General features: G+C 43.1%; 1 protein-coding gene across 1 annotated transcript in view; it reads left to right on the top strand.

Annotated features, from left to right (window-relative positions):
* Positions 1 to 10791, top strand: part of LOC307233746 (eukaryotic translation initiation factor 3 subunit H) — an 85443-nt gene extending 74652 nt beyond the window's left edge. The window contains exons 6-8 of the mRNA XM_080005154.1: positions 590 to 710; positions 8760 to 8892; positions 10525 to 10791. Of these exons, the coding sequence (XP_079861280.1) occupies positions 590 to 710; positions 8760 to 8892; positions 10525 to 10622 (352 nt within the window). The 3' untranslated portion in view covers positions 10623 to 10791. The remainder of the gene's footprint in view (positions 1 to 589; positions 711 to 8759; positions 8893 to 10524) is intronic.
* Positions 10792 to 22686: the final 11895 nt, after the last annotated feature.

Genomic DNA, 22686 nt, shown 5'->3' with positions numbered 1-22686 from the left:
AATGGTTAAAAAAAAGGGATCCATTCCAGTTGAACAATCAAGGACAGAACACATGCATGAAACAGAACATTGGGTTCTGTTCAAAGTGCCTTTTGACACAAGTATAACACGGTTGAAATGCATTCTAAACCACACAATCTCCCACCCAGATTACCTTTCGATGTATTGCATCAATGTAACACGACAACGTCGCCACTTACTTATGTTTAATTAAAATGTGGCTATAATAATTGGATGAAAAGGAGGAACTGAAGCTAACTAACACGCTTGCAAAAACTTGACGAAATTGGCTCAGGTGCTCTGGCCACTTCAAAGCATGGTGTGCAGCATTAAAAACATTTACCCGATGGGAGTGGGGGGTTGGTTACCATTCCAGGAATAGCCCTTACCTTGTTCTCTAGAGAGAAACAGGGAAAGTGAGTCTTTTGTGGAAAAAGCGTTTTTAATGATCACCCAAAGAAACGGGGTGAATTGTAAAGGTTAAGGTGACCTATGGCCGTCGGGACTAAAGGAGTGAAGTCTGACTCGAGTGTGTGTAAATGACACACTGACATTTTTCATTTTTATCTATATATTTTGTTTTCCACAGTAACCACTTGGAGAAGAGCCTGCAGCTGCTAATGGACAGAGTAGACGACATGAGTCAGGACATTGTCAAATACAACACCTACAGCCGCAACCTGAGTAAGCAGCAACAGCAGAAACACCAGGTAATTCAAACAAACACTGTTTCACCCTCAGATGCACACACACTTCCCACAGCTATAACTACAGCAAGCAACAGCACTAACATGAGGTTATTGACCTGCCTGCAGAGGCATGGTTGTGTGCGCGCGCACACACAGACACACACACACACGCACACACACACGCGCGCGCACTCGAGCATACATTGATACGCGCAGGATGTTCACACACACACATTCACCTGAAGCTCCGGTCTCTGCAGGAAACAGCAAAAAGGCTGCACGTAGCTCTCGCTCTCTCTCGCTCGCTCGCTCACTCACTCCACACTACACCCCCCCCCCCCACACACACACACACACACACACAAAAGAACGCACACCTACAGCGCCGAACCAACCTTAGCACACAAAAGCCAGCATATAGTGACACAAACCAACCTTATGTACCTACTGAAGTAACCTTGGTGAGTTGCAACATCAAGGGCACTGTCATAAGCACGCACACACAAATACACACAGGGGTGAGCCTAGAGCCAAATCCCTTCATCAGAGGCACCCTAGCAATGACTTGGAACCAAGTAATGAATAATAACAAAAATATTCTCATTACAAACACCATTATTACATTGCTGAATAATTGGCGTGACTGTGTTCCCAAATCCGAAAAAGGTGTGCGTGCGCGTGCGTGCGTGTGCGTGCGTGCGTGTGTGTGTGTGTGTGTGTGTGTGTGTGTCTGTGTGTGTGTGTGTGTGTGTGTGCACACAAGGGAGCAGCTTGCACTGTTTACATTCCTGTCTGATTAAGTACTTTATAAGCACGTCACCCGAGTGGGCATAATGTATCCATAATCTCAACAAATTATGTTGAATCTATAATCTGGAGTGATGTTGGGAGCTATCAAAGTGTCAAACTTTCAGTTTGACATGTTGATATGTTATGTCCTCGAAGTGTAGTACTGTACAAGATGGTAGCAGTGTTCTTGGGATGGTTTGATAAGCCTTAAGTGGGATAATTAGTACAAAATGTAAAGTTAAAATATTATTTTAAATCATTGTTATTTTTGGTCCTTTAAATAAAATGTTTTTTATATTAAAAGCATTAAGTAATTATTTATTTTTAACTTTAAAAAGTGTTCGCATATGTGATCCACCGCTTTCGGGTCATTTGGTGAGTTTTTTTTGTTTTTTTGGGTTGTTTTTGCATCATTTGAAAGTTAAGAATCACAGCTTCCAAACAAGTTGTCACTTGTGCAAATCAAGCAAATATTTTTAAAGCTATGACTTAATGACAAGGGTGTGCCAAACCGTGTTTCTGAGATAATCGCCTCCAAAGTTTCCCTCACACCAGGTTCACTCAGCCAGTTCCCAGAATGCAAATGGGGTTGGCGGACAAACAAAGCCTCATGGCTATTTAACATACTGCTGAATGGGCCAATCACGAACAGCGTCAACAACACACAACAAATTTTGTTTTTAAAAAGCTTTTATTTAACAGTAAGAATATACATGTTTTATAAAAGTGGAATGATTTTTGAATCTTAAAAGTACGACAACACAAAAAAAATCGGTCACCAACCTCAACGGACTTCATCACATCACCGACTTCTTCCGGAATTGTCGGTCTCTTCTGGTGGTTCTTGAAAATATTCCGTTTCATCGTCACATTATGTTTGAAATCCGCTGTTTGAAATGTTCTCGAAGTCCGGAGTAATGGCAGATTCAGCAGCGCTGTCGTTCTCCGTGCCGCTGTCGGAGAACTGACTATTATCATAGAAAATTAAGTCCAGTGCGCGCTGCTAACACTGACTTGGATCCATCGCACTGGACAGATTATGGTCCGAAATATGATTCAGAGCCTCCGCCACCCGTTTCGCATAATCCATAATGATACGGAGAAGAAAGTTTTCACAGACAAGTGAGACCGAAACACCCCCGTTCTACGCTTTAACCGTCTGTTTACGGTTGTGACGTAAGTGCGTGACGCGACGGGTTCTTCTTCACGTTTCACAACAATTGTGTAAAAGTAGTAAGATTTAAAGTTTGAACTCTATCAAAACGGTTTCACATTGTGACTTCATGTCACGTGGAATATGGAGGAATGATCTTCCCCCCGCTTTAAAGGAAACAATCGATCTGCGTCGTTCAGCGTTGTTTAGTGCCTTGGTAAGTGAACTGCTTTCCCAATGTAATCGAATGGGAATATTTAACTCCTCGGTTTAACATTTTTCAACTATTTTTAAATTAAACTCTGTTTTGAAAAATGCGTTAAGAGATAAAAAAAAAAACCACAAAGGAACACAAATCTGGAAAAATCAATTTTTTTTTCGAGAAAGGTTTTTTTTTTCAACTTATTTGGCTGCTCCTGGTGATTTTAGAAATGCGTGAGATGGCAGCTTTTGCTGTGGTGGGACACATTAGAATTCTAAGTGGCCATTTTTCTAAAAAGCACATAATAGTCATCTGAAACAGGAGTGTAGCATTGGTCACTCATTAATGGCTTTACTGTAACACACGTTGATTGACTTGCACTGAGCACAGAAATCCCAAATGTTTAGCTCTGATGTCAGTGTTGTATGGAAAAAGTGGAAAAAGAATTAAACTTGTGCAGAGGACCTCTGCACCAATGTTCCAAGGTGAGTTTGGCAGTTTTGGATCAGCCTTTTTTTCTAATGTTTTTTAACAGATTTGTTTGTTTTTATTAATTACCATTTTCTTTATCACAGCCTTTTTCACAAATAAGTGTGAATGTTAATGTACACCGATCAGCCACAACATTAAAACCACTTCCCTTATATTGTGTAGGTCCCCCTCGTGCCACAAAACAGTTCTGACCCGTCAAGGCATAGACACCACAAGACCTCTGATGGTGTCCTGTAGTATCTGGCACCAAGATATTAGCAGCAGATCCTTTAAGTCCTGTTAGTTGTGAGGTGGAGGCCCCGTGGATCAGACTTGTTGTTCCAGCACATCCCACAGATGCTCGATCGGATTGAGATCTGGGGCATTTGAAGGCCAAGTCAACACCTTGAACTCTGTGGCATGTTCCTGCCACCATTCCTGAACTATTTTTGCAGTGTGGCAGGATGCATTATCCTGTTGAAAGAGGCCACTGCCATCAGTGAATATCGTTGCCTTGAAGGGGTGTACTTGGTCTGCAACAATGTTTAGGTAGGTGGAACGTGTCAAAGTAACTTCCACAAGAATGTCAGGGCCTATGTTTTCGCTGCAGAACATTGCCCAGAGCATCACACTGCCTCTGCCAGCTTGCCTTTTACCTGTAGTGCATCCTGGTGCCATCTCTTCCCCAGGAAAATGATGCACACGCACCTGGCCATCCAAATGATGTAAAAGAAAACGTAATTCATCAGACCAGGCAACGTTCTTCCATTGCTCCGTGGTCTAGTTCTGACACTCACGTGCCCATTGTAGGCCATTCGGCTGTGGACAGGGGTCAGCATGGGCGCTCTGACCTGTTTGCGTTTATGCAGCCCCCTACACAACAAGCTGCGATTCACTGTGTGTTCTGACACCTTTCTATCATAGCCAGCAATTACTTTTTCAGCAATTTGTGCTACAGTAGCTCCTCTGTGGGATCGGACCAGATAGGCTAGCCTTCGCTCCCCATGTACATCATTGAGCCGTGGGCACCCATGACCCGGTCACCGGTTCACCCGTTATCCTTCCTTGCACCACTTTTGGAGGTAATAACCACTGCATATACCGGGAACACCCCACAATACCTGACCCAGTCATCTAGCCATCACAATTTGGCCCTTGTCAAAGTCGCTCAGATCCTTAAGCTTGCCTATTTTTCCTTCTTCCAACACATCAACTTCAAAAACAGACTTTTCACCTGCTGCCTAACATATCTCACCACTTGACTGGTGCCATTGGATTGAGATGAACAACGATATTCACTTCACCTGTCAGTGGTTTTAATGTTGTGGCAGATCAGTGAATTCCATCAATCTTAGATTCAAGAGATGCAAGAGGTTTATTCTTCACATACATATACATACTTTCATACATATATGCAGTGAAATGTCCTTGCAACGCACCCAGAGATTATGCACAATAGTCACTAAACCAAACATAATAGGCTAACCTAATTCCTACCTAACTAACTGAAACTGATTCCTAATACGTAATGCATTTAGGTTATAGAATAATATTAATAAAATAAGACTCAAAAAAGATAATACAAAGTGGGAGTACAAAATAGAAGGGAATATAGTTATGTTTATGGGATAGGCATCACAAGCGGGTTATCACAAGCGGGTTTCGTCCTGGTTTGGGTTTATATTTCAATGTCTGCGAAATCGATCAACTGATAAATGGTGGATAGCCTGTCGACTAAGGCCTTCTACTATGGTATTAATAGCATTATTTAAAATAATATACAATTGAGGACTCGAACTATAGTCTTACGGTTTCACTGGCATTCTGTTTATTTACCTTTGATATTCACGGCCAATCGTCAAATCTTTTCAAAAGTTTCAAAATGTATTGCCAGTACATCATAATGGAATATGTTTGATTGTCAGAGTTGACTGCAGTCTCAGGATTCCCATGAGAGGAGTTGTCATCGTGCTATACGGCCCAACAACTGAGGCAACAGCTATTCCTCATGTGTATCGGTATCTCTTAGGCATGCAGACCTCCACCCACATACCCTGAGAAAGCAACAGCATCAGAAAGCCCAGGCACAGGCTTTAAAACTAATTTTGGATGGCTTTCGAGCAGGCAACGCTGAGATAAAAACTGACTAATGCCGACCTCCTCAAATATCTGTCATAGCCTTATAAGCTTAACCTCATCCATTGCATCAGTGGGGGCAGCTGTCATTTTCTCCCCCATCGCATCAAATCTTTGTTGTGTCAGTTTCTCACTGCCCTGCATCTGAGTATTCTGCTGTGCGAGAATTTGTCCATCTTCACTACCAGGGGTAGTGACGTTAATAGTGTTGAAACTTGATCATTACCGAAGCAAAGAAAGATATGATATTACGTGTGTTTTTACAGCCTCAAATTCGGTAGTGGCACTTGTGGAGAAGGGGGATTGAATGGGAAGATGGATGCCAGCAAGGCTTGAAATAAACCCCTGCCAGACAATAAGTTAGGATTTGCTGTAAATTCCACCTGCCACTTGGACTGGTGAGGATTTATCTACTAATAATTTCTGCATTCAGGTGGAAATCTAGGGATGTAGGTACATCATATTGGATGGATAAATGGATTAATTGATTTAGTAAATTTATAAAATTCAGGTGGTGAAAGCTAATGAAGTTATGAAAATGACATTACCTAAACTTGGTTCAATTTACGTTGGCTTTTTGGAAAGTTCCCAATATTCTTCCCAAATATTCTTCTGTCGCAACAGAACAGTTACTGCTGGAGGAAATACACTGCGTCTTCAACACAGACCAGTCAGCCATGGTATTCACATCAAAGCAAATACACCTTTATATTGATGTTGAAAACAGAAATAGCACCAGTAAAGTTTTACTGCAAGGACTTTCCATAAATTCTCCCTTTTTCAGCGTCTTTGTCCCCAGCTTGAATGCCAGCTACAGCCACAAACTTACACACATGCTCTTATCGAGGGACTGGAACACACATTGGCTGAAACTGCATCCGTCAGCTAGTAGCAGAATAGGGGGCACACGCACTGCCTGCATGTCCAACCCAAAATAGTGGCAGAAACTAAACAGAATGGAACAAAACCTGTAAGCATAGCCACACACACACACACACACACTCCATCAGCCCACCCAATTCGTCAACAAAAAAAGGAAAGTACAACGATACAAGGAGAAACATTTATTTGTGCCCTGGGCATGTAAAAAACTCCCACAAATACCCAACCCGACTCTTTGTGAGTAACAAATTAGGAAATACCTACTGTGTTGGGATTGATCATCTGAGGTGAGTCAGTGTTGTATTAGGACAGCTGACAGCCATGGAAGGGTGCATCCGGAATCACAGCTGCTATATATACATTGATAGGCCAACTCCATAGCCGACAGAAATGTACATCTCCAGGCCAACTGGCCTACACCTCCAAACGGTATATACAGTATCCCTCCAATCCAAGCACCAACCCAGCCTTCTTAACCTCTCAGTCCCAGCCCCAGTGCCTCCTAGTGAGTCTTAATGGGCAGAGACACACGCAAGATGAACAAAGCACCCAAACACGTTCCAGACCAGAGGGAACAAGCCCTCATCGCATGCTGTCAGCTCCACGCAATCATCAGTTGACCCCTCAACAGTGTCCACATGGAACCTTGCTAATCATCATTACCGCCCCCTCCCAAAAGAGCAGCAGTGTGGTATCAGGAGTGGCTCGGTCTTCTTCCCTTTCAGCCCAGCCGAGCGTGGTAAATGGCATTCTAGCGCCCGGGCAAGCGACGCAGTCGGGCTATGCGTTAGCAGCGCCATTTATAGAATCTGATTTGCATTGATTTATTCCATGATGTAATTCTTTGTTTTGGCGTGTGTTTGCCGTGTGTTTAACCTCCTCACCTCTGGGTAGATGAGGCAGTGCCGGCGGTATGGTTTATTCATTCATATCGCCCGCCCTTAGAGAGTTCCATACATTTACAGGTGATCTTGGTCCCTCAGTAACTGTGCTCGAGTGCAGGTTCGTGTTTTCTGTTGTTGGTTTCGGTCAGTCGGTCGTTGGCCTCTCAAATTTGCATCGTAGTGCCACAGTTTTTGTTTTTTTTTGGTTTTTTTTTTGTTTTGTTTTTGAACCAACGTTTGGTTCAGTTGGTTATATGCAGTGGGAGGAAAAGCATTAACAGGGAGGCAAAGTCACTTGAAAAGCTGCTTGTTTGTTTTTGTGCCTGCCTTTTCCGGGTTTGTTCTTGAAACTCCATTCCTCCGTCATTGGCACTATAGGATTTGCACCAGTCCACCTGGACCAGGTGCATTGTGCGGTCTTGAGTTGCTCCCATATTATTATTGCTATTATTATTCCCCCCCCTCCATTCTACCTACGTGGCTGCCCTCCATCTATGCAAACAAAGGCTTTTACAATCTACAGGGAGACCCCCACCCGGGCATCTCACTGATTTACTTACTGTCAGCCCTCCCCCACAAATCAGTTCAGCCCCTTCCAGCGCTTCAACTGTCCCCTCTCTCACCCACCACTCTTAACATTTACCACCTCTGCATATCTCCATCCTGTCTGAGCTTCACTCTTATTCTCCTCCTGCTCCTCTTCAGTCATTCTTCATTCCCCCTTTATCTCTGGCCCGCTTTTCCGACGCCCATATTTTTCCTGTTTACTACCCTCCTTTTTCCAAACCGGTCTTCTCTGTCTTATCTCGTCTCTCCATTGTTCCAGACAACATCCTTCCCTCGTTGTTCAGTTTTGTTTCTCGATGCCTCTGCTCGTCTCGTCTACCCCCCCCCCCCCCCCCAATCCAAAATCCATCCATTTCCTTGAGTAGCCACATGTCTCACCACGTATCCTCACGTCGTCTTCAAACAATGCACGGCACCGAGTTTTGTCACGACACCTCGTAGAACACAGACATTCGTAGAACGATGAAGCGGCCTACATGTTCGGGAACTGTAGGTTTCCAACACAACGCTGGCACTAACGCTCATGTGCCATACCCTTGGTTGTGCGAGGCCACACTGTGGACTTCAAACCAAGGTGGGAAAACAGTCAGTGTATTTTGTACACTTCACATACAATAATACAGCAATACAGGCATTTCAGTTTGCACAGCATTTTTCCAAAAGCATTCAAGCAGATATTGCTGGCTATGGAATTCTTAGACATAGCACAGCTGCAACATTGTAAAACAAATTAGTAACAAAAATAGAACAAACAAAACAAAGCATATTTTTGCCTTAAAGAAGTTCTGTTTGGCCGTAGGTTCTTAGCACGTTTTCTTTATCTTTACATGAACACCCCACAGTGGTCAAAGCCAGAATGAACGCTTCATTAATGGAAATGGAGTGGGGGCGGGGGCAAAATTAGAAATAACCTTGACATGTTTTCCCTCTTTATTTCCTCTTCTTTTTTTTTGTTCTCCTCTACCCTCCTCCCTCCCCCCATGTAGTATGTCCAGAGGCGGCAGCAGGAGAACGTCCAGCGTCAGAGCAGGGGGGAGCCGTCGCTGCCTGAGGAGGACATCAACAAAATGTTCAAGCCTCCGCAGCCTCCGCCGCGTATGGACACGCTGCTCATTGCAGGTAGGCACACACACACACACACACTTGTAGGTAGGCTGCACACTGTCAACAATACAGAGACCGCTACACACACCTTCCCCACTGCCTCTAAATCTCTCGCTGTGGTTACAGTTCTACGATTACCTCCAATATTATCTTGAAATGACATTAATCTTAAATTCATTGACTCAAGCTTTGAGATTCCTACCACACCTCGTTATGTCCCACCGTTCAGCTGCTCTACACCTGTTGACAACATCCTTCCAGACCTGCCAACCTGCAGGCATTGTGTACATTTGTGTACTGACCACGCAATTCTTGGTCAAAATACGCAGGTACGAAATACCAGCTGAAATTGTGGGCAAAAAAAAAGAATTAACGTGAGACGCATCAGCCCATTTTCAGCTTAATCAGCCATGACTGGTTATCCGACAATCAATGTCATATATTTTCAGATTCTGTGCCAGTCAAATTTACATGCCAGATACTGCGCTCAGGTACTGTACTGGTAAAAATGTTCAGATACCAGAACCCGTTGCACATAGTTGACGCTCAAAAAAGAGTGAAAGAAATTTAATTGTCAGTTGTTTGGAGGTACCTCTACCGCTGTCACAGGGGACGGTAGCTCAGGCGGTAGAGCTGGTGGTCTAGTGATCTAAAGGTTGCTGGTTCGATCCCAGGCTCCTCCTGCTAGCATGCTGTAGTGTCCTTGAGCAAGACACTTAACCCCTCATTGCTCCTGATGGCTGCGTCCGTCGGTGTTTGAATAATTGTCGCTTTGGATAAAAGCGTCTGCTAAATGTAATGTAAATCACAGCGGAGCTCCGCTCGGTTCTTGACGAGTCCCTCAGTAAAACGAGTCATTTGATTCAGTTGGTTTAATGCACAGTGAGGGAAAGAGGACTTCCGGTGACGACAGTGAGAAGAGTTGATCTTTTATTTAATTGTTTAATTTTTGGTAATGGTTGCAATTCATTTCAGAATGCCAGTACCACATAAATATAATAGAAAGTTATATTTGCACTTAAACTGAAAGACGTTCATTTGAACTTTGAACTGGACATTTCCATGTTAGTTAGAGTATATTTTGTCCTAACGCTGTGAGAATTACAGGTTAAATTAGTCCATATGTGCAGCTGTCTGATCACATCACGCAATGTATTCGTCAGCGACGTACAGCAGATCAGAAATCGGAATCTGCAGGTCAGACTTAAAAAAGAAAAAACAGGAATCTGAATTGTCCAAGAAAATTGCAATCGGTGCATCTCTAGTTGGTAAACATGTTCGGTGACTTTACGAGATGATGCATTTCAAGGGAAATATCCTAATGAGATGAATTTGTGTATTGTATATAGTTAGCCGTAGTAGTAGCTCGTATACGATGTGATTGGCCTTGTTACGAGACGACTACGATGTCAATAACTGATGGAGTAATTTAGTTGCAGTAACTCAAATGCCACAGAAACTCCCATTACACTATCCCTGTTCCGCTATGGCGCTTGATAAATATTTTCCCAAGGTTGGCAAGTCTGTCCTTCCCTTCATACAGTTCGGCGCTAATTCTCTCTCTCTCTCTCTCGCTGTGTGTGTGTGTGTGTGTGTGTGTGTGTGTGTGTGTGTGTGTGTGTGTGTGTGTGTGTGTCACCCCTACAGGGCAAATTAACACCTACTGCCAGAACGTGAAAGAATTCACCTCTCAGAACCTCGGGAAGCTGTTCATGGCGGAAGCTCTCCAAGGCCACAACAGCTAAAGCGTCAGAGTGCAGCCGGTCCCACCAAGGCCCCTGCAAGCAGCAATGGGTCCATTTATTTTTCTCTGCAGTTGTTACTCACATTGCTAAATGAAATCCCCAGCACCTACACTGAGATGTGGAGGAGTCATTTGTTTTCGGTCAATTAAATAAAGATTTTCCATCTCAACTGTTTGTATTTTTTTTATTTAATTATTTTTTCTTAAAATGCTTAATTGGCAGAGGTGGGTTGAAAAGGACTGTTACTTTTTAAAATGAGTTTCGTTGAGTAAGTACTAGTAGTTCTCCAATTAATTATTTGCGTTTCAAAATATGCTATTTCAATTAAATGTAATGATGTGGCCATTTTGTAATGAACGTCAACTATCGTTGTAGTTGAAGCAGCAAGGAGGGGATTCTTAGGATTCTGAGAATAATCTGTGAACGCAAATCGTTTTTATTAATGTGGCCCTATTCCTCTGAGACGTGTAACCGAGCAACATTACGTTTATTAATAGCTTCACAAATATACTTGAGTAAATGCAAAATGAATCGTTTCTAAAATCCACTCTGAAGTACATTTTCAGTACATAGGAGTTACTGCTTATATGAAATACACGCTCTCTGATTTGAAGAAATAAAATATTTTGTTTGCCAACAGGGACAGACTTGCAAGAAAAAAACACAAATGACTTAAAGGGGCGTTAAGCAATATTTCGGCTGATGAAATTGAATGGGAAGACTCCCTTTAAGGTGAGGGATTGCTACACACTGCCGATCGCCCTGTGTATAGGTAAAGACAAAGGCTTTCGTAGCACCCCACTAGACATGACACGTTACACCTCCTTTCGCTTGTGCAAGTGTCAAGATGACATTGACCTGCCTGGGTTAGCTGCTCCGTTTAGCTTGTACTCAAGCCGTACGGGTTAAAAGAAGGGTCCCGTTAGACTGTTTAAAAAGCAACCTGCCATTGTGTGGTTCATTGCATGATAATCACGTCACCTCAATATACGCAGCGCTAGCTCACCTCTGTAATTCCTTGACTGTTGTTTTAATGGTGTCGTTACGAGAAAAGGTGATGTTATACAACTTGTCATCAGCGCAATCCAGCTGAGTAATAGCCTGCGTGTGCTATCTGCACAATGTGACTTACAATAACAGGCTCGCTGAGGTGATCTATGGTTATTGAAATGACAAGGACCACAGAGTCAATCATTTTTAGAATGAAGTGTATCCACAGTGTGCTTGTCATGCTTTTGTACTCATGAGACAGTCCTAAAGAGTCGGTCCTCACAAGAAGACTGTCACGATAGTCCTCAGGAGGCAGCCCTCACGAGACAGTCCTCTTGATATAGTCCTCACGAGATGGTCTTCATGAGACTTTCGTTACAAGATAATATGCATAGGAGGGTCCTCACGAGACAGCCCAGTCACAAGATAGTCCTCACGAGACTGTCCTCCCAAGAGAGCCTTATTTGAAATTCCAAATCAGCACTAGAAGCGGTTTCTGCTGATTCGGACTGCACCCTTGGAGACACTCGTCCGCTGGCCTCCATTGCATAATGTAACTCTGTTTCCCCCTGTATTTAAAGTGACAGAATTTAGATTGCACTGTGTAACAATTTGGACCGAATCAGGGAGTCGAGGCAGCACTCGAACAACGAGCTGTGGTTTTTGTCCATAATGAAGACAGACAGTGGGGGTAATCGAGTTATTTATTTTCATACCCACAGCTCTGGCTTAGGGGTCGCCGAGATGGACCCGGGCCAAAGTGGAGGCCAATGAGTATTATTTTACATTCCCGACTGCATAGTACTGTGCTTGGTCCCCCGAAAACAAATACGATTTGTGATTTCTTCTTCATTAGTTTGAAATAGGTTGTCGTAAATGCGTGGGTTTACTGGGGTTACTCAGAGTGTAGCACTTCACACAAACACACTCCCACACGTGTTGCTGATAATGCAATTTTGTGGATTGTTTTTTAGTCCACACTTGCTTGCTTAATTGAACATGGGACTGCTGTGTGCAATCAAGGGACACCTTTTATTTTGGGAATTTTAAGACTGAATTTGAGATGCTTTCAAATTCACCGTCGCGTTTCCTATTTCTGCGAATGTGACTTCATCCCGCTGTCCCAATTATCTTTTATCACTTTCCTGGATCGCCGCGCCTCATGTTTATATTTTATTAAAACATTTTTTGTGGAGATTACAGTTAAAACAAAAACCCCACGTGTTTTTTTGACTTGTGCCTGGGAAAGCTACACTGCACGCACACACACACACAGCTGGGTATTTTTTTCAAGGCGCAATAGGAGGCAATATTTTAATTAGGATTATGGGATTTGTCTGTGCACCTTCAGATTCCAGAGGAGAGGCGGCTGGGAGATTTCAGAGGGATATAAGTTTGGTCTCATTTAATCAGCGAGTACCCCTCCGCAGCCCTGACCCCGGCGGTAATTTATTACCCCTCAAACCTAAACAGGAGCTCTTTCATTGCATCTGCCACCGACCTGTCACGGGTGATAGAGGGAGTCGGCTGGCTGAATAAAATGAAAATAGTTATTTCCCTGTCAAGTTACAACACTTCCATCTTTTCTCTTTGCCTTCCTTTGTTTTTTATTTTTTTCCTCAAATTTTTTCAGGATATTGCCATGGCAACGGTGCAGATAGATCCTTGTATGGATTATAGCAGTTGCAGGTATAAAGTATATCTGATGGAAACTAATCTCCCAGATCCCACAAAGCAAAAAACGGTGGTGGGGGGGAAATGCAGAAACCGTTTTGGGAGCAGGTGTTAGCGACAATGTACCTGTTATGGGATTTACGCTCTAAAGTTCCCAAGATGCGCCTGCCTTGAAATCTCATCCCTTCGAATAAGCACAAGCTGGACCTGGTACCACATTGCCTGAAGCGCTGAGCTCTTATGTTCTGACTGACCGTTCAATTAATCGATCGATCGACCAATCTGCCGCGCCGATTGGTGATGTTGAAAGAAAGACCAAAATCACATCAAGTCCCCAAGATGCACCTGTGTTTAAACCGTACCATTTAGAACGAGCATGAGCACGACCTGTTGCCTGACCTGTCATGTTTTAATCGACTGATCGATCAATTAATCGATCAATCGGTCTGCCGCAGTGATTGATGACAGACCAAAATCAAATCAAGGTGCCCGGCATTCTCGGCGCAATTCTGGTCTCGTCCGCCCGCCTGCCACCCAATTTGAGGGCTGTCACCCGGCAGCCACACAAATCCCCAAGGGCCATTATGAGGCTGATTTAATCCCCCCTGCACGAGAGCCTTTCCCGGGGGCTTCGGAGCATGATACCGCCGCTGTCACATGCATCTGCAGACTCTTGAAGCATCAGCGACGGCACTGTTGGTTTGTGATCCCCGCTCCATCACTAATGTCTTCTCTCACCCTCCCCCACCATTTGCATTGGGATCATCAACCCCTAAGGCCCACTGCTGGACCCTCCATCGCTCCAATGGGTGGATTGAGCCGCTCTGTTTTCCATTGTTTTTTGGGGTTTTTTTCGGCTCCACTGATATTTCCTGAATGTACGTTAAGAGCATGGCGTCTGGGCCCTTCAATTTGTGTACACTAGTGTATAAGACATTACTGAATAAAATCCTCATTGATAAACATTACTACCCGCCAAATACACAGTCGCATGGAGTCACCATGTCAACGTGTGGGCGGCACCACCGGGGAGAGAGACCTGATGACAGAGTGGATGCTGAATTCAAATTTGGTAAAAAAAAGAATAATGTGAAAATAAAATCCCTGGTTACCAGCTGTGCACCACACAGATAAGTGTAATGGACATCATCTGGTTGAAAACAACTCTCTTTTTCATTTACCGCTTTTGCAACTATGCTTTTCGGGGGGGGGGGGGGGGGGGGGACAGGAACAGTGTATCACAAGTCGTCAGTGTTCCAATGCTCTATTCCGAAAGATTTTGGAGATGCAGTGTTTAGGCCACTGTCATGTTGATTTAAGTATATCCATGAGTCCATACATGGGCGCATTGACTGACTGGCTGCCCCTGACCTCATAACAGAAACCCACCTCACCCCATAATTATAGTGTGCCTCATCTCGAGGCTCCGACCTACAAGTTAAATGGCTCTCCCGCTAAAGCCCACACGCAGTCACAAACACCATTCCCTGGTCTCCCTGCGTCTGCCCCACTGTATAATTAGTGGAAAAATGTTCTTGTTTTATTTTCTTTTATGGGTAGATTTTTCATTGCAGAAACAGTGAGGGACTATTCAGTAACTTTCTTACCCGTTCTCGCTCATTTATCTCCTCTTACACAAACATGCACTATAATTACTGACATATCAAGCAAATGAAGCGTATATCCCCTTGCTTAATTGTAGCATGATACAGGAAGTCAGCTTAACTGACTCCTCCCAGGTAGAAAAAACAATAAAATATTGCCAAAGGTTTTTTTTTTTGGATCCTGCAATGTGTTGAATAGTCGTTGAATTTTTCATAGTTGTACTGTTGAGATGAGAGAATATTCATTGAACTTATTTTTGAAATTGAATATTCAATTAAACCCTGCTCTCAAATAGAGATCAACACATTTTAATCTGGAAGGTTTTACCTTCAATTATAATAATAATTCAATAATAATAATAATTATTATAATAATAATAATAATAATATAATATAATATAATAATTAACTCTGTATGAGCATTTTGTCAATAGGATATTGCTTGGCACATGAATCCCGTCCAAGGCTGTCCATTTTTTGGTGAGGGCAAACAGCAAGTGTGCTGACATTCAATCTCATTATTTTCCAACGTGCTTCACTGGCTCCACCTGTGACCTACAGTGTGACGAGCACAGTATAAATCAGGACACTGTGATGGACACACACACACACACACAAAAACACGCCGTAGGTGGACAAAGAAACAATCAGCCCAGCGACATATTAACGCCAAGAAGCTACAGCGACGATTTTGTCTCCAGAAAAGCTGCAATCCTATCCAGAATGCTGTCATACAAGCCCTGAACTGTGTGTAGTTGGATATTGCAGCGTTCTTCAAAAAGAAAAACCTCCAGTTATTTGAGGGCTGGAGGTGGAAATCGACTTCCCACTCTTCACTCCAGAACATCATTAAACTCAAGGTACAATGATGTTCAGATCAGGTGATTGAGGAGGCCATGGTACCCATGAATGTTGAATGCATCCTGGAGGGCCTCTCGGGAATTTAGTAAGTGGTGTGTTGGGAAGATGATGAGGAACAATGTTCCGGTCTTCAAAAATGTCCTCGCAATCCATGGCCATGCAGATCAATTATTGAACCCGATGACTTCCAAGTCTGGCACGTATGGATGCCCATACCATTACTGATTCTCCACCATGTTTAACATTTGACAACAGGCAGTGGGTTGAGGGCTTCTGGAAGAGTCTTCTTGATCGATGAATCTTCAGATCATATTAATGGTCCAGGTTTTGTGCTCTTTACATACACTGTGCATTCACCTTTGCTACAATTGATCTCTGAATGGCAGCCCTGCCATAAATTCCAGCTTTGTGAAGCTCACAGTGTGTGTTTTTTGTTGGGACTGGCTCATAAAGTAGTTGATTCAATTTAATTATTATTATTTATTTTAATGGTCCAGGTTAAGGGACAACATTTTTACGTTCAGCGGTGGCGTAGGGGGGCATGGTACTGGACCTCCGCCGGCTTTGACTGGGTGCCGTGGCCCGGCCCTGGGGTCTAGACCCTCCAGACTTGGGGCAGGCAGAGGCCCGGGCATGGTCCTGGACCGCCACCGGAAAATGTAGTTGTCAACTTTAATACTTTGGGGTTCTTTCTAAAGATTTGTGTTTCTCTGAAGTGATATTTAATTAAATTGTGTATATAGTAGTGTAATAGCGGCATATTTAATTAAACAGTATAACGTCAATAATTTGGGAGTGGAATGAAAGTGAAAATGGCACATCATTGGCTGAAGCCTTGTTTGATTCTATTGGCTGTGAAAGATATAGCCTCCACCGACTTCTCAGTCGTCTTCATTTTGTCCCCTAGCCTATGGCATAATTTTTGAGGCTTTAATTTTGTGGCTTTATCCATCGTCCGTCTATCGCTTTTGGTGAACATCAACTTGCAACCATCTTTTGAACCTCTTTGCTGATGCACTTTGTCCATGTTTGGCAGATGCTGTCAAGAATTTAGATTTTTGACTGTTTCTCTCAACACATTAAATTTCTCTGCACTTTTCGGGACCGATGCACCAGCAATTTAATCTCTTTGGAACTCTGTTAGTTCGTTCATTTTGCTTTGAGAAGTGTCAAAGTGCTGATATTGTATGTACTCCATTCATATTGCTCAGTGATCTTCTGAAGAAGTTTAAAATTCTCTGTAGAAATTGTGTTTTCAGAATAGATTTTTAGAAATAATATTAATAGACTTAATATAGCCTTTATGAAGCAAGTAATTTTCTGTTTACTCAGTTACATTTCATTTATCTCTTTTCACTAGGCTTTATATATATATAAAGGGTGTGTGTGTGTCTATGTGTGTGTGTGACATCTGTAAACAAAGTGGCCACTGGGTGACATGCAAAACTGCACTTTTAAGCCTCTTCCATTGATTGAAAGCCACCTACAGGGTGACACTTGAGAGAGTGCACTTATAGCAGCCGTAACAGGCTTTTTTCATATATATATATATATATATATATGGAAAATGCATGATGGCTTGCAGGTAAGTAATTTAGATTCAATCAGGTTTGCCTGAGAGAGGCCTGGGTGAAGGCCAGACAGTTGTAAATTCTCTCCCCTGAAAATGTCAGCATTTTCTGAATTGTCACATCGCAGCATTTCGGCGGAATACTTTCCCACACCATTCTCAGAGTTTGAAATTGTTCATTCCCCGCACGTCTCTCATTTTGGGACGGCTGAAATTGCATGTGAGGGTGCCATTTGTCGGCTTGTCTCAACGTATTTGACCTCGAAACCGGATCTATATATACGGTAAGAGAAATTTCTGAATCATTCACCCAATTTAGTAGGAATTGGTTATGCCGCGCAGAGTTCATTCTACATGGTCTGCGTGCAATTGGTCGCCATTTATTTTTTTTCCTCCGTAAACTCATATGCACACCAAGCTTCACACACAGCGTAGTTTATTTGGCCTATTTTCCCCTAATTTAACTATGTTTCAAATTGCGCAAATACCTCTATTCATGAAAGGTCAATTCTCAGCGTGGGTTACTTAATCTCTGTCAAATGTCACATTAGGTTTTTAATTCCAATGTGGACTGTGGTCTTGCCTGTTTTTTTTCTTTTTGCCATACTGTTTTTCTGAGATATTACAGGCAATAGTCAATTTGCCGTTTCATTTGCTTGACATCAATTTGTCCCAATTCCACCCCGAGCTTAAGTCAAGGTAGTGCAACCTTGAATTTTCCATTTTACCAACTTGTCAACAGGGCCAAAGGTTATAGAAAAAGATGAATTGTAGCATTATATAACCATCAACCAAACCTTGCACCGTTTACTCCTGTCTCCTGTTATTTAAGTGTGGGGAGAGGAGCGGGCTCCACACAATGAAGAATAATGCACTAAGTGTCACAGGTTTAGTATGGATTCTAGAGTCAGCCTCACATCTTGTCACCATCTGACGCGAGTGTGCTTGGACTATGTGAACACGTATCTGTCCGTGTTAGCGCCCATCTTGGCTGTATGTTGAAGTGATGACAGAGTAAGTAAACAATAGTTTTTGGAGGGTATTTCCAGTCTTGCTCAGCCGGTTACATACTGTAGGAGAATAAAATATTGCAGTAGTCGTATTTTGTATTAGTCTTAGTGATCTGTTCCCTGTTCAGGGGTTTCTCCAGTTGGGACTGATTCATAATCTCTAGGGGTACTTCAGACATGCCATAGTTGGCAATTGAGAGAAAATGGAAATAATTTACTTAAATATGAATCTATTATTGATATTTGATCAAAAAAATAATCTTACTCTCACTCAGCTGGTTCTAGAGGTGGCTCACTAAATGGCTTAATCAAAGTCAAGAAGCGATTTCTCGCATCGATGGTCTTTTGTGGTACTGCTGAGTAATACCACAGTATCTTTTTAATAACAGTTTTTTCTCCACTGACGTTTGACCCCCCCCCCCCCCCCCGACCCCCTTCCTTTTCGCCAGTGGTAGTTTAGGATTTGCCGTTCCTTCGATAAGCCGCTTTTCCAAAAGTCACCTCAAACTAAAAGCCCCCCCCTCTTTTTTTCCGTAGCTGATGGCTGAGGTGAAAATCCATCCATAGAATCCATCGACTGATATGACTGATACTGATCTGGGCCAGTTATTTCCCCTCCAGCGAGCTGTCATTCGGCCCAGCTGAGTGAATCCCGCCCGAACACCAGCCTATTCTTTCCCAACAAGACAGACGGGTGATTAGTGTTGCCGGAGTCTGTAGTCGACAGCTCCGGGCTGAAGCCCTGATAAAGGGGTCAGGCTCGGCCATGCACCCACCGTCCACTCACCCACCCACCTTACGTATACTCCAGCTCCTCCAGTTCTCCTCAGATTGACAGCGGCGGCTCAACATGGCACCTTCTTCGACCGCACCAACCACTCCGTGGTCCCCCCCCCCGACCCCCACCCCACCCCACCCCACCCACTCGCATAGGTGTAGTAAATTCCTCTCACTTCTGCCCTGGTCACAAACACATCTCTACATCAACCGAAGCAAATCCCCCAATTTATCTTCCACAGACGGAGAGTGTTAGGGCAAGGCAGTGAGATGGAAGCGAGCGGGAGTTGGTTAATATACTGGAGGGGTGTGGGAGGGAGGATGTATAGACGATGGGGAGAGCGAGTTAATTGGATATTATATTGAGCAGAAAAGAAACTTTACGACCGCAAAAGAAAAAAAGGAGAAAAGAACATTGTTGGCGCTTTGCGCTGTTTGTGGTTTGAGGGGAGAAATTGGAAAAAGAGACGGGACTTTTTCATCATTTAGCAAGATTGATTTGCCGGATTAGCAGTGGAGAGCCCGTTATTCGATTTCTTTGGTTTGAGGTGCCCTTTTCGCCGGCACCGACATCCTTCTGACATGGAGGGGGGGCTTCGTTTGCCTCAGAGAATGTAGAGTTAGCAGGGGAAAACATAAAAAAAAAAAAAAGATAAAAATTTCATTAAACCCCCTTCAGCTTAAAGACCCAGTGAGTACGTCAGGAGAGTTTCTCTGTCTTCAAAAGTTTTTTGTTCAAAGATCCTGCGGCAACAATGTGCTACGAGGGCAGGATTATTATTGTGTATATGACGTCTCGATTTCAGTGAATCAATGCAATGGACTCGTTTTCTCGAGTCCATTGCATTGATTCACTTTCGTTGAGAGCCCGTCTGCAGGACTTTTGATATAGACGCCTGCGTCAATATTTGAAAGGCCTACAACAACCTTTTGTTTTCTTTTGTAATAATTCCAGGGAAGTTGCTATTTGCTCCTCTCGGCCGCCCATTAAATTTAGAGAACTCGAGCTCCGTATTATGTGTAGGTGTAGTTTCCACTGTGGAAACTTTAAAAACTTTGAATTGATAAAAGGCACAGAGGGGCAAATCCATTACTCTCAGACTAAGCTCTTTATGTTGAAACGTCAACATTTTCCATCACTTATATTCATATATTTACACATAATACATGTTACCCATTTAAAAATAAAAAACTAAGGTCGACACCTTGTGCCCATTTTAAATTTTGAATGTGAGGGTGCACGATTTGGCCAGCCTTTGGATCTAGCTTTCTCAGAATGCAATGCATCCACATATGAATGAGTCAATGTTTTAAAAATAAAATAATAACTTTATATATATATATATATATATATATTCACTCAAAGGTACTGAATTTTGGTAATCGATTTCGCCTTTGTTCCCATTTGGTTCATTGTTTTAAAAACGGGTTGGTCTATTCTTATTTCTGAGAAGTTGTTGTTTCCTATTTCTTGATAACTTATTTCTGACAGACAATTTTAGCTTATTCTATCTGAAATGATTTAATAAAACGAAAAAAAAAAAAGATTTAGTATACACTACGTACATGCGCTTTGTCAGATTCTTGTCTGTAGGCGGTACTAGTGAGAAGTTAGTTATTAATTAGGTTTTTATTTGTAAATAACCTTGATTTCTATGAATTTATTCAACAGAGAGGGTGATGCACTCCTACTGGGGAGGGTTTTCAATTTGTAAATTCCGATTTGCTTTACAGGGTATGTGGCATACTTTCATTTGTAAGTCTCCCGATCTTGGATTTGTAAGCGATGCCTAAACCTCGCTTATGCTTCCTTTTTTTTCGGAAGGGTTTCTTATGAGGAGCATAGCGGCGGCGGATTAAGGAAATCTATCAATTAATGTGTCGACCCCTCAAAGAGGGGCCGAGAGAGAAGGGAGAGCTAACTATGAAGTGAAGTGGGATAGTTTAATCTCGTTATTGGGACACACACACACACACACACACACGCGCACACGCAGACGCATATGCATTATCTGTGACTGCCTCTTTGCTAAGCGCCAACTGATGTTGCAGGGAGTTCATTATGCGCGCTCTGTCATGGTCACTCAGAAAAAGGAGTAATTACTAATTCCTTACATTAGAAATAGGGTTTTTTACAGGAGGAAGCAACACTCTATCAATGGACAAGGGGCGGTGTTTTAACCAATGAGCAATTTAGCCAATGGCGCCGAACAAGATAATCAATGAGTTGATGAGTTGGTCGCGACGTATACGGGTGAGGGCTAAGGATGGAGGCGGGGAGCTTGGACCGTGCTGCCCCGTAGGAGGACATAATGTAATTTGGAGGCTGTAAGGAAACCCCACGCAAGGGACCCCCCCCTCCTTGACCCTAGTGCAGATCCAGCTAGGGAAGACAGAGTGGCAGAGTGACCTTATCGCTGAAGTACATCATGTGTATTGGCGCAGCTAGGGGTATGCCACTGAGTGTGGTTTTTCACCCGCTACGTGGTGGAGCCGTCCCAGACATGATTTTGTGTAGATTTCAAGAGGAAATTGAAAACAAAAGAGATATTAATCTTTTTTGATAATATGGTTTTTGTCTGAAATACCACCAATGCTTTTATTAGTTGTTATATATATATAAAACAATCTTTGTGATTTCTGCTTATTACCTGTTAAGAAATTACAGGAGAAGGAAATGGCAGAAGAAGTGAAGTGGAAAGTAAAGTAGAAATGCAGTTGGTCCAGATGACATACTTGGGGAAGCATGGAAATGTTTAGGTGAGATGGCAGTGGCGTTCCTAACGAGACTGTTTAACACCATCCTGGAAAGCGAGAGGATGCCAGAGGAGTGGAAAAGAAATGTACTGGTACCCATCTTCAAGAATAAGGGAGACGTAACTACAGGGTAATAAAGTTGATCAGCCACAGCATGAAGCTATGGGAAAGGGTAGTGGAGGATGGGGATCAGCGAGCAGCAGTATGGTTTCATGCCAGGAAAGAGTCCTACAGATGCAATGTTTAATTTAAGAATGCTGATGAAAAAGTACAGGGAAGGCCAGAGGGAGTTGCACTGCGTGTTTGCGCATTTAGAGAAAGCATATGATAGGGTGCCGAGAGAGGAAGTGTGGTATGAGGAAGTCGGACTGGCAGAGAAGTATGTAAGAGTGGTACAGGATATGTATGAGGGCTGTCAGACAGTAGTAAGGTGTGCAGTAGGCATGATGAAGGCATTCAAAGTGAAGGTGGGATTGCATCAAAGATCAGCTCTGAGCCTTTTCTTGTTTGCAATGGTGATGGACAGGTTAACAGAAGAAATCAGGCAGGAGTCTCCGCGGACTATGATGTTCGTGGATTACATTGTGATCTGTAGCGAGAGTAGGGAGCAGGTTGAGGAGAGCGAGGCATGCATTAGAGAGAAGAGGAATGAAAGTCTAGCAGGAGTAAGACAGAATACATGAGCCTGAATGGGAGGGAGGGCAGGGAAAAGCTGAGAATGCAAGGAGTGGAGGTGGAGAAGGCAGTACTTGGGGTCGACCATTCAAAGCAGCAGATAGTGCGGGAAAAAGTTGAAGAAGAGAGTACAGGCAGGGTGGGGT

The sequence above is a fragment of the Zeus faber genome (genome assembly GCF_960531495.2).
Source record: "Zeus faber genome assembly, chromosome: 8".
In the NCBI taxonomy this organism is placed as follows: domain Eukaryota; kingdom Metazoa; phylum Chordata; class Actinopteri; order Zeiformes; family Zeidae; genus Zeus; species Zeus faber.
Note: the sequence above shows the minus strand (reverse complement) of the source record. Positions and strands in the feature narration are given on the sequence as shown.